The 12875-nt window shown below is 39.2% G+C and overlaps 2 protein-coding genes across 2 annotated transcripts; one reads left to right on the plus strand and one right to left on the minus strand.

The window, feature by feature from the left end:
* Window positions 1-466: 466 nt before the first annotated feature.
* LOC119892094 (zinc finger protein 37 homolog) lies at window positions 467-3943 on the minus strand. Its single transcript, XM_038704190.1, has 2 exons — window positions 3671-3943; window positions 467-3521 (listed from the first exon to the last, which is right to left on the minus strand). The coding sequence occupies exons 1-2, from the start codon at window positions 3834-3836 to the stop codon at window positions 2869-2871; spliced, it is 819 nt and encodes a 272-aa protein (XP_038560118.1). The 5' UTR covers window positions 3837-3943; the 3' UTR covers window positions 467-2868.
* Window positions 3944-6469: 2526 nt separating this feature from the next.
* Window positions 6470-9154, plus strand: LOC119892102 (zinc finger protein 501-like). Its single transcript, XM_038704200.1, has 2 exons — window positions 6470-6731; window positions 6901-9154. The coding sequence occupies exons 1-2, from the start codon at window positions 6560-6562 to the stop codon at window positions 8133-8135; spliced, it is 1407 nt and encodes a 468-aa protein (XP_038560128.1). The 5' UTR covers window positions 6470-6559; the 3' UTR covers window positions 8136-9154.
* The last annotated feature ends 3721 nt before the right edge of the window (window positions 9155-12875 follow it).

Consider the following 12875-nt stretch of genomic DNA (forward strand, 5'->3'; position numbering starts at 1 on the left):
CCAACATTTCTAAAAATCCCTTTTTTGTATTGGTCTTAAGTTATATTCTAATTTTCAGAGATACTGAATTTGGGATTTTCATTAGTTATCAGTTTTAATCATCACAATTAAATGAAATAAACATTTGAAATATATCTGTGTGTATAGTCTGTGTGTAATGAATGAATATAATATCCAAGTTTCACTTTTTGAATGTAATTACTGAAATAAATCAACCTTTTGATGATATTCTAATTATATGACCAGCACCTGTATGCTTGTTCCATGTGAGACATTTCCACTGATCAATCTACCAAACAGTGTCAAATCTTAAGGACAAAATACCACGGCTGCTCACACTTGTAAAGTAGTGAACTCCAGGTGAATGCAAGGTGCTCTTGAAGTCAAATTAGTCTAGTGTGGAAGTAAGTATAGAAAAAGGGAAGCACCTGAGCTTACTTAAGGCACACTCGCACCAAGCAAAGGATGTAGTTAAAATGCCTTTATTAGTTTAGGGCATCTCAAAGTAAAAAAAATTACAAAGAGGAGAATGTCAACCGGTTTCAAACCCACACTTAGTGGTCCACCTCTGGGCGTGGGTGGAAAGGGAGTCAACCAGAGTGGAAAGTTGTGAGTCATTATATAGCCAATTAGTGGCCAGGAGGCTAAATTACAGTACACCAGCATATCATAGTAAATATACCACAAGTAGGCTATTTATGAAAGAATAGTCACAGTAATAACTAACTATAACAATAAAAATTAAATAACCTAAATAACACCAAGACCAACTACAGGACTACACCAGTTTACTTAAAAAAGGTCTGAAATTTATTTCCTCATTAAGTACTGGGCTTCAAATTTTTAAATCCAGTAAGTCTGTCTCTGATGTTTTTTAAGATGATCTCCACAATCCTCACCAAACTAAATATCCCATGATTTTAAAAGGCTGTTGTTGCCATTATGACAATTATGGAAATGGAAATGAATCAGTTTTATTGGCCAGCAAATGCTCTCAATGTGCAAACACAGAAACAGGCATTCATACACCTAAGAAACAAAAGGTTGAGCTCGGCATGGTAAACATAAACATCAAACTACTACTTACAGACCACAATAACTGCATTACTACTGCTTAAGGCCAATTTATACTTCTGTGTTGAGTCTACGCCGTGAGCATTTATACAGTACTTGTGCGTTACGCTAGTAAACGCTATTTTGGCGGTGGGGTTTCTATGTTCCACTGTGTTCAGTTTCTTCTTTGTTGGTGTAGGAGCCATTTACATTGACTGTTGGCATGTCATATTTATTTTGTTTAGATATAGTTAGCATTAGCATTTCAGACACATGGTGGCAGTCATTAGACGTACAGGGTTGTATACAGAGGAGCATAGGTGACAGGAAATGGTAGGCACAGGTAGCACGAGCGCACACAGTTCTGGTATGTTCATCTCTTTGTACAGCTTCTTGCTACTGCAATAAACAACAAACTCAACCACAAATCTAATGTGTCTATATAAGTTTTCACTCCTGCCGGAGTAACTAGGCAAAAGGATATTGGAAAACTTGAAAATTGCCATTACGCTTGGTGTATGCTACTACAAACGATCCTGACTGAAACTGAGTGGATCATGTTGGAGTTGGAACTGATCAATGTTGAGCAACAGTTTAGTGAAATTACTAAAACGGAGACATGAGAGAAGGTGCTGGAGGAGTTGATATGCAAGACCCTTGAACCGGTCGAAGCAGAAGGAGGACAAGCTGGAAATATGTAGGAGGAAATGCGACGCTACCAAGCAGACCAATCACAGTTCTTGCGGTCTGTGTCACAGTGACAGGTGGTTACTTTTTTTGGGAGGTGGGCATCCTACAGCCTAGAAGTGGCCTTTAGGCTGTTTCACTAACAGCACCATTAAGTCTATCATCTACAGTTTGTGTTTGCGCATCACCTCTAAAAACAATGAAAATGATCAAGTTGAACCAATCACAAAATACATAATTTTATAAAATCAAATGACATGCTGCAGGCAAAAAAACACAATAGTTGGCATGATGACAACATGTGACTCAACACCACTAGAGAGAGGGTTTCTCAGCTTCAACATCATCAGAGTTCATAATCCACTCATATAACTGAGGTAGTCTAAAAAAATTGTATATATATATATATATATATATATATATATATATATTTTTTTTAAAGGTTTAGTGTGTAATATTTAGGAGGATCTATTGACAGAAATGCAATGTAAAATGTAAACAACTATTCTCAGTGGTGTTTAAAGACCTTACAAACTGTTATGTTTTTATTACCTTAGAATGAGTCATTTCTAAATAAAAATGTGTCCCCCCTACATGGATGTCACCACGTTGTGCAGTCATGTTTCTACAGTGGCGGACAAGTTGCTTTACAGAACGTGTTTCATCACTACATTGAATACATACAAAGAAGCAGTAGTAGTAGTAGCAGTAATCTGTTTTAAGAGTAAGAAGAAAAGTGGCATTTGGACAAATCACACGTAGTATTTAGCAGAGCCGACAGAGCGTGTTGACCACCATAGTTTCTTCTACGCGCTTCAAAGGGAGGGGTGGGCGGTGAGTGAGCCGTTGGTTGCAATTCATAACCTTCTCCACTAGATGCCACTAAAACTTACACACTGAACCTGTAACAGGTGAAACATTTGTAGGAACTATGAACTCACTGTGCAACAAAGATTTGAGAGAGTCTGATTGTTTAAAAGAAATACTGTTACTACAGAAACATAACTAATAGTCATGAAGTTAAAACAAGTTTAGTTCAAAAAATCTTGATATCATTGTTGTTATTCTGACAATTGAAAATTAACCACTAAAACTGAATGGTCTCAAAGATATTATGCAAATCCGACGTTACTTGTCTGTATGCAGTCTTATATGTCTTGCCAAATGAGACGCATCACAGAATCTTTTCCCGCATGTCTTGCAACAGTACGGCTTCTCACCAGTATGGGCTCTTCTCATGTGGACTGTTAAGTCACCATTAAGTCTGAATTCTCTCCCACATGTTTTGCAAGAATATGGCTTCTCACCTGTATGCATTGTCACATGTGTATTCAATCTTGACTTATACTTGAAAACTTTTCCACATATGTCACATTGGAAATAATGTTTATCTGTCTGAGTATTACGGTGTATGTAGTGTAAGTTAGGGTAGTACATATTGTGACTTCTGCTTTTATGATGGTAACTACTCGATTCTGGCTCTGCATCTATAGTTGATCCTGAGTCTTCATGCTTGCCTCTTGCCTGATCTTGGCTCTCAGCTACATGAGAGCTGTGAGAGAGGAGCAGGTGGTCTCTGTTTGGTTCTGGTTCTCTGTGGTCACTTTCCTCATGCTTCAGTACGTGCTGCTCTCCCTCCTGACTGCTGCAGGGTTCCTCCTGTTCCTCTTTAATATGTGGAGGCTCTGGGTCCTCCTGGTCCAGACTGGAGTTCCTCTCCTCAACACAGAGCTGCTGGTCTGCGAGAACCTCCTCGGTACAGACATGTTGCTGTGGGAGCTCTGGAGGGACCGAGAAAAAAAAAAGGGACACCACTGTGATGGTAAAGATAACATGAAGACATGCCAGCAAATTAGTATCAGTATTTTCAAACAATTTGGATAACATATAAATCGAATTATTGCGTTGTGTGTTATTAAGCTTCACACACCTGTCATGTGTAACTCCGGTTTCCAAACGGTATCCAGCAGTCTGCGCTGACGATCAATCACTTCTTCGTACTCGATGATAGTTTTCTTAAAAACTCCAAATATTTCTTCAGCAGCTGCAGTTAGTCGCTCGCTGACAAACTCTCTCAGGTACTCAACTGAAGACATTGTTGCTTAATTATAAATGAAATATGTAGCTGCGCTACGACTGCAATATCGCCTTCCAGCTTAATCAACATATGCACGAATGTAACGATACTAGTGCTCGAGTTGTTTACTTCCGCTGGATGTCACACTGTTAAGTTCCGACAGTGGAAGTGCGGGAGCCTTTTGTTCCGCTTTCAACGGATGTCAAAGTACAGCACATCTACCTCTGTTTGGTACTCTTTCCTACCAGTTGTAACTGACAGACGTGTTTGCCGTGTTGATACTTTGCAGATAATGATTTTGCACAAAAAACAAATGGTGGTTAAGTATAGGCCACACTTTCTGTGGCACGGGCACAGGTGTCATTTACAGAAACAAATGTGCATTGTCCAAAAAAAGTTGCTGATTACTGCATTATATTCTGTTATGTTTTTCTATTTATGAATTGTCACTTTACCAGCTTGCCACAACTTGTTTCTCTTTCATAAATGAAGACATTTCTACCTTAAGTTGGAGCAGAAAATCTCCAAAATGCAGGAAATGAAGTGTTTAATTCTAAAAATCTTCTCCCACTCATTCATTTCAGCATTTCTTATTTCTTCAAAATACTGTGAACCAGAACCAATCTTGTCTCATCTTGTTTTTGAGCATCGTCAGGTCTCATGACACAAGCGTATCATCATCACGCCCCTAATTTGAGCCCTTATGTCCCTACCACTTTTCAACACAATGTGACGCCCTTGGTCCCTGTACCACATGCTTCTGTAGTAAATTCCTGTGGTACTCGAGAGGTTTATATGGTGTTTTTGGTTGTTTACCACAGGATTGAGCTGTAGCTCCTGTGGAGAGAATACACCATTCCAGTAGCATCATCTCTGTAACTTAATGTAAAATGTCTTCCATAAATATGATATGTAAATATCTTTGGCCAGGAGGCTAAATTGGTAAATAAGTTTCCCTTCATATGACTGTATTACTTAAACTTCTACTAGCAACAGTATTTCTTTGAAACAATCACAATCTCCCAAATGCAGAAAATATGTTGGTTTCACAGTGAGTGTACAGTAATTTTTTGGCTAGTGGAAAACAACATGTTACTGCTTGGCCCTTTAAATGTATTTCAAGGGGTAAAAGGGACTGGGTTTGCTAATCTCTAAAATATAACCCTCATGAATGAAATCAAGTCATTTTGAGTCATAAATAACCTTTCAGTAATGAGGTCGGAGCAATCATTTTTTGGCAAGTGACAAGCTACATTCTACTTGTTATATTGGGCCTTTAAATGTATTTCAGTACTGGTTGGGTCATCATCTAGCAAATATAACCATCAAGAGTGAAATCAAGTATTTTTTTTATAATCAAGAAACAAGCTTTCAGTCACATGGTAGATACTACAATCACTTTTTGGCAATTAAAATACACTAATTTGCATGGTGCAGTGCTGAGGGTGAATTAAAAAATCTCACATCCTGGGAAAGAAGCTGCTCTGCAGTCTGGTGGTGCGACAGCAGATACTTCTGTATCTTTTGGCAGACAACCACAGGCTGAACAGGCTGTAGCTGGGTGGATACTGTCTTTTAGTATCCTCTGGGCTCTGCATAGGCACCTCACCTCACCGACATCACTGATGCTCAGGAGATGGGTATCGATGACCTTGTGAGCAGTTTTAATCACCTACTGCAGAGCCCTCCTGTCCTGGGCCATGAACATCCCATGCCAGTTTGTGATGTTTCCAACCATGACGCTTTCTAGTGCTTCTCTATAAAGTTGACAAGAATTTGGCACATCTTCCTAGAGACAGTGCTTTCTCTATACTGTATATGGTCCCTGAAAGTTTTAATGGCATCATGGGTAGGTGCTGTGTCAAATTAGTTATCACAGTAGAAGGTATAGGTTTAATCGTCACATTACAACGAGTTGTAAAATGAAATGTTTGTAATTTTTTTCCTGCTGCATAGCAGACAATATACAGTATACAAAAACAATCATAAAATGGTAAACAGAAATAAACTATATTTCATGTAGCAGTGTTGAGTATTAATTTGAGTTAGAGGACATTATGTGTCAACTGTAAAGTGTGTCAACTGAGTAGATCATCTGAGATAAAAAAAGGAGCCAACAGCCAGGGTCTTTTCTGTGTATAATGTGGATGTAGATTTAATGTTACTGAGCACTTCATAAGTATGTCAACGAGTTGGGGACTTATGTTGTGCTTCCCTTCGTCTCAGCAGTGTCCACTGTAGCTAAATGTGCACAAGCATCACTCTTTTTACAGGAACAGGTGGATTGGAACACAGTGATTTGATTTATCAATGCAGCTACCAGACCCTCTAGTTTCAAGATATTTCCATAGAAACACTAAATGAATACACTATCCTATCCTGTGTCTGTAAAAGAATCCGATTTGTATGTGTAAACATTTACAGTTTAAGGTAATTAACAAAGGTGGGTGTCTGTTAAACTGAGGTAAATTTATCCTCTTGCTGTTTTTGCAGTTTCAAGGAATATTTGATTATAAAATCACCAGATCCAATATATCACAACAGGCAAGTGCAAATGTACAAAAAGTTCTGAATACGAAATACGATTAGCCTACAACGTCACTCTATCTGAAAACTGTAAAAGTTGTTGAAAAACTGAGTCGGCGGACGATCACAGTGTGACACCCACCGGAAGAACGACACAAGCGCTAGTACAATTAGATGTGGTAGCGCTGCCGTTTCCCCCTTTGTAATTAAGCAAGAATGTCTTCGGTTGACTTTCTGAGAGAGTTTATCAGCGAGCGACTAACTGCAGCTGCTGAGGAAATATTCGGAGTTTTTAGAAAAACTGCCCTCGAGTACGAAGAAGAAATCGACCGTCAGCGCAGACTGCTGGATATCGTTTTGAAACCCGAAATACAGTTACACAGGACAGGTGTGTACATTTTCATTATATTAATAACACAAAACAGAGGAATTAGATTTATATATATAATGCCAATCGTTAAAATATAGATAGGAACTAATTTGCTCGCATGTCTGCATTTTTTCTTTACCATGACAGTAGTAGGCCTACTCTGTCTTTTTGTTCTCTGGCCCTCCAGAGCTCCCACAGCAACATGTCTATACAGAGGAGGAGGTTCTCGCAGACCAGCAGCTCTGTGTTCAGGAGAGGAACTCCAGTCTGGACCAGGAGGACCCAGAGCCTCCACAGATTAAAGAGGAACAGGAGGAACTCTGCAGCAGTCAGGAGGGAGAGCAGCTGGTACTGAAGCAGGAGACCGATGCCTTTATGTGGATTCCTGCTTATGAGGAAAGTGACGACAGTGAACCAGAACCAAACAGAGACCACCAGCTCCTCTCTCACAGCTCTCATGTAGCTGAGAGCCAAGATCAGGGAAGAGGCAAGAATGAAGACTCAACTAGAGATGCAGATTCAGAACCACAGAAGAGATGTAACAAAAGCCGGAGTCACAGAAAACAATCTACGATGTTAAAAAATCACCATGATACTCACACAGATATGGTTAAGTATAAGTCAACATTGCAGAGACAAGTGGAAAGGCACAAAAACTCATATGTTTGCGAGATCTGCGGAGAAGGCTTCATGTACATGTCGGGGCTGAAATCTCATGTAACAATCCACACAGGTGAGAAACCGTATGCTTGCAAAACATGTGGGAAAGGTTTCAGAGCCAAAAGTGTCATGAAAATCCACATGCGAACTCACACAGGTGAGAAGCCATACCTTTGCACGACCTGCGGGAAAAGATTCATTGACAATTCATCGTTGACAAAGCATATGAGAATCCACACAGGTGAGAAGCCCCATACTTGCAAAACATGTCAGAGAGCTTTCAGTCGTAGTGGTCAGTTGAAAGCCCATATGACAATCCACACAGGTGAGAAGCCGTTCCTTTGCATGATCTGCGGGAAAACATTCTGTGCCATGTCGGGACTGAAATCTCATGTAACAGTCCACACAGGTGAGAGGCCATATGCTTGCAAAATATGTGGGACAGATTTCACGCGAAGTAGTGCCTTGAAAGTCCACATGAGAACCCACACAGGCGAGAAGCCGTACCTTTGCAAGGTCTGCGGGAAAAGGTTCTGTGCCATGTCAGCCTGGAAAAGGCACATGGGAATCCACACAGGTGAGAAGCCATATTCTTGCCAAACATGTGGGAAGAGATTCTGTCGGACATCAGAACTGAAATCTCATGTGACAGTCCACACAGGTGAGAGGCCATATTCTTGTGAAACATGTGGGAAAGATTTCAGACTCAGCAGTGGCTTGTTGGTCCACATAAGAAGGGCCCACACTGATGAGAAGCCATAGCACTCCAACAAACAATTCTGCAGAGGGTGTGATTTGGCAAGGCAGTAGCCTTCTATTTGAAAAATATGTGGGAGACCAGTCAGTTCTAGTGGTTTGTAGTCAAAAAGCACACAAGAACTGAAAAGTGAGGAGCCAATTAACTGCAGCAAATCAGACTTCAACAAAACCTGAAGATCCACAGAAGAAACTATCGAGCTGAAACTCCAGCGGAGATGTGTTCAAAATGCTTCCATGAAAATATCTCAGTATATGATTTTCTTTCATATTCTATTTCTGTAAAGCATTTATTTGAAACAATTATAACCTCCCAAATGGAGGAAAATGTTAGTTTTACAGTGAGTGCACAGTAGTGGCTGTTAATTTATTGCTGTGATCTTGATGGCTGTTTGTGTTGCCAAATGTCTACTGAAGCATCTTGGAATCACTTTTAGTTTAAAGTTGAACACAAACTTAAAATCCATTTATCTAACAGAGTATTTAATAGTACTATATGAAGCCTCCTGCAGATCTCTGCAGTGAGAACATGCTATATTTATACACTCCGAGTTTATGTGTGATGGAATTCTAGCTGCATGTTTGGTTTATAAATTAAACATGTTTAATTGATTATCAAAATAGTTATGTGTAATGCCAATTGATTTGAAAGAATAAAAGGTCAATATTTATAGGTGGAATAAACTACCTCATTTCCACTTTCAGACCACAGTATGGCAAGGCAAGATTATTTGAATAGCGCATTTCAACAGCAAGACTTTACATAGTGCTTTACATACAACATTAAAGCATTATAGGGAAATAAAAAAATAAAAATTTTAAACAGAAAAATAGAAATAAACACAAAAGTACAAATAAAATAGAATGTTCAAAGTAGAAGTGATGGTGCAATATATTATGAAACCATTTTTAATTTCTCCAAACACTCAAAAAAAAGCAAAACTGTTATTACAGAAAAAAAATGCGTGCAAATGTCTATGAATTGCCTGTCACCCATGTCTGTCATTAAAAGCACTTAACTGTCACTTCTGTGTGTTCTTGTCTTTGTCGAGTCTGTGATTACAAGTGGGGTCTCCAGAATAGAAATCTGCTTACTTTCCTAAACAACTACCATACCCTGTCAAAAATGTAAAAACAGAGCTTGTACAATAAGATGCTTTGTATCCAAGGATGCAAAAAAGGTTAAATTGAATGATATATAAGCAAATTATTCCCAATTTTTTCCCCCCATTTCTCATTTTTCTCCTTAATTTAGTCAAAAAGTGAAACTTTTATATATTCTAGATTCATTACATAAAGTGAAAAATTTTAGGCCTTTTTGTTTTAATCTTGATGTTCACAGCTTACAGCTCATGGAAATCATCATAGAAATGTTGACCTGAGAAGAGCCTTTAATCTCTCAGTCTGGTTTAGTACACACAAACACAATCATGGGGAAAACTTCTGACTTGACAGATTTCCAGAGGACACTCACTGACGCCCTCCACAAGGAGCGTAAGCCGCAGCAGGTCATTGCTGAAAGGGCTGGCTATTCGCAGAATGCTGGATCAAAGCATATTTATGGAAAGTTGTCAGGAAGGTTGAAAAAGGTGCACAAGCAACAGGGGTGACTGCAGCCTTAAGAGGAAAGCCAAGCAAAGCCGATTCAAAAACTTGGGGGAACTTCAAGGAGTGACACAGACGTGTCCAGGAAATGATCTACAAGTGTCACAATAGTGTCAGTCACTCCTGAGACAATGTCAGAAGTTTCTTACCCGGGCTAAGGAGAAAAAGAACTGGACTGCTCAGTGGTCCAAAGTCCTCTTTTTAGATGAGAGTAAATTCTGCACATCATTTGGAAATCAAGGTCCCAGATTCTGGAGGATGAGTGGAGAAGCACAGAATCCAAGTTGCTTAAAGTCCAGTGTTAAGTTTCCACTGATGATTTGGGGCACCATGTCATCTACTGGTGTGGTCCATTGTGTTTTATCAAGTCCAGAGTCAATACAGCCATCTACTAGGAGATTTCAGAGCACTTCATGCTTTCTGCTGACAAGCTTTATGGAGATGCTGATTTCTTTACAACAGAGCTAGTGGCGATTCTTTGGGCTCTGTGGTGGTGAGAATAAGTGAAGTTCTCATTTGCTCTGATTCTGCAGCTGCTCTGAGGGGCTTAAGAGGAGGTAAAGCAAAAGCCTGTCCTGATATCATTAATGAAATTCTAGCTTATTTAGAATTACAGCGACTGGTTGCAATGTCAAGTTCTACTGGGTTCCTGGTCATGCTGGAGTGGAAATGACTAGCATACTGTATAACAAAATCAATCCTAAAGAAGGAAGAGACATATAAACATCACTGGGAAGGGTTTAACTTAATACTATAATTACAATACTAATATATAATACTATATATATAATAATATAATTATAATACTATAATTCTTTGCAATCACAGGTTAAAAAAGCCAGGTATTGTTATGGATCGAGAAGAGATTCTGATCAAATCTCTAGGCGTAAACATAAAATGTAAGTAAATGTTAGCTAAGCTTTCCTATATTTCTGTCTCGTTGCTGCAGAAATGTAGGACATTTGCCATCTTTCTGTTTTGAATGTGGTTTTAACAATTTTGGTTTCACAGTTTGTTAGCATTTGAAAAAAGTGCTGCAGATAGTGTTTTGCATGTGTTGAAGTAGATAAGAGAAAATAGTTCATTGATTTTGGAGAAAGTGGTCACTGAATACATTTTGTGTGAAAGCAATGAAAAACGATTCAGTTTGGTCCACATACACTGTTTCGCTGACTGTGTGAAGAGTTTTGACAATGTGACTTCAGATTTGACCACGCATGTTAGAAATTGAAAAAAAAACTGTAAAGTTACTTCTGGAGGAGGGCAGTAAATATGGCTAAACTGCCATAGTTCCACAAGAGGAAGAATAACTGTCGGAACTAAAGAGTGTGACACTCACCGGAAGTAAACAACACAAGTCATGTGCTGTATGAACTTAGTGTATGGCAGAGAGGTATTTCATACGTAATCAAGCAACAATGTCTTCAGTTGAGTATCTGAGAGAGTTTTTCAATGAGCGACTAACTGCTGCTGCTGAAGAAATATTTGGAGTTTTTAGAAAAACAGTCGTCCAGTACGAGGAAGAGCTCGATCGTCAGCGCAGACTGCCGGATATCGTTTGGAAACCTGAAATAAAGTTACACAGTTGTGTAAAACAGGTGTGTAATTACTTTAATTTAAAATATATAACGTTATCCCTTGCTTCTGCTTTCGCCCCATGGAACCGCGGTGAAGTTAATTTTAAGTTCGACAGATATTCACTCAGGGTCCAGTGGTGCCTTCTCAGTTTCACACCCAGTGTAGCTCACCTCTTCAGCCACTGTTTGCTTGGTGACCATCATTAAATTATTGTTATTTTGTGTTATGGAAAAATCATTATTTTCATTCAGTGATTCAGAGACTCCAAACCTGGGCATAAATACTATTATAAATAAAGCACTGTGGTGCTAGAGAGATTGACAATGTGACTTCTCATGTAGCTGAGAGCCAAGATCAGACAGGAGGCAAGCATGAGGACTCAGTATCAACTAGAGATGCAGAACCACAGACGAGACGTAACAAAAGCAGAGGTCACAGAAACAATGCATACAACTCTACCAGGTCAGACTTTAATAGCTATACTCACAAAGGTAAAAAGTTTTTCCCATGTGATACTTGTGGGAAAACATTCAAGTTTAGGTCCCATCTTATTGTACACTTGAGAACACACACAGGTCAGGGGCCATGTTCTTGCAAAACATGTGGGAGGTCTTTTAGTCGTATTGGTCACTGGACAATCCACCTGAGAAGAGCCCACACAGGTGAGAAGCCGTACCTTTGCAACAGAAAAGATTCTATGACATCTCAGCATTGACACAGCATATGAGAATCCACGCAGGTTAGAAGCCATATTCTTGCAAAACGTGGGAGAACTTTCAGTCGTATGGGTCACTTGACATTCCACATGAGAAGAACCCACACTGATGAGAAGCCGTGCCTTTGCAGAACCTGAGGAAAAAGATTCTTTGATTTTTCTAATTTGGCAAAACATATCAGATAAACTGCCCCCACTGTTAAAAAATTGCAGAGTAAACTGTACATCCTGTACGTAAACATCTCCACAGGATTTTCAGCTTGATGGTTTCTGCAATGTATGACTGTGTTATTTATATTTCTTTTAGCAACCGTATTTCTTTGAAACAATCAGAATCTCCCGACTTGAAAAAATGTGTTAGAGAGCACAGTAGTAGCTGTTAAGTAGCTGTGTGCTGTTAATGTTTATTGGTTTTGTCAAATGTCTGTTCTTGAAGCATTTCAGAGTCATTGCAGTTTAAAGTTCAACAAGGATTTTAAATCTATGTATTTTAGGTAGTATTTCATAGTTCTATGTGAAGCGTCATACACACCTTTGCAAGAAATCACGTTTTTATCTTCGAGGGTTACTGTTGCGATCAGAAAGGAGGCACGCATGAAGACCCAGGATCAACTAGAAGTGCAGAGCCATCACAAAGCTGCAAAAAAAAGCGGTAACTTGACAGTCCACATGAGAAGACCCCACACTGGTGAGAAGCTGTGCCTTTGCAAGTTCTGTGGAAAAAGACTGTCTGACATATCAGTATTAAAAAGGCATATGAGATCGCATACAGCCAAGTAGCCCTGTATTTAAAAAATATGTAGGAGATGATTCAGTTCTAGTGGTTTATGGTCAAAGCACACACAATA

The sequence above is a fragment of the Micropterus salmoides genome, unplaced genomic scaffold (genome assembly GCF_014851395.1).
Source record: "Micropterus salmoides isolate LMB-PRFRI ecotype aquatic unplaced genomic scaffold, ASM1485139v1 Ms_hic_scaffold_7, whole genome shotgun sequence".
In the NCBI taxonomy this organism is placed as follows: domain Eukaryota; kingdom Metazoa; phylum Chordata; class Actinopteri; order Centrarchiformes; family Centrarchidae; genus Micropterus; species Micropterus salmoides.

Coding starts and splice junctions, on each gene's coding strand:
- LOC119892102 (XM_038704200.1), top strand. CDS start 6,560: ATGTCTTCGGTTGACTTTCTGAGAGAGTTTATCAGCGAGCGACTAACT. Junction 6,732..6,900: donor AATACAGTTACACAGGACAG/GTGTGTACATTT, acceptor CTGGCCCTCCAG/AGCTCCCACAGCAACATGTC.
- LOC119892094 (XM_038704190.1), bottom strand. CDS start 3,836: ATGTCTTCAGTTGAGTACCTGAGAGAGTTTGTCAGCGAGCGACTAACT. Junction 3,522..3,670: donor ACCGGAGTTACACATGACAG/GTGTGTGAAGCT, acceptor CGGTCCCTCCAG/AGCTCCCACAGCAACATGTC.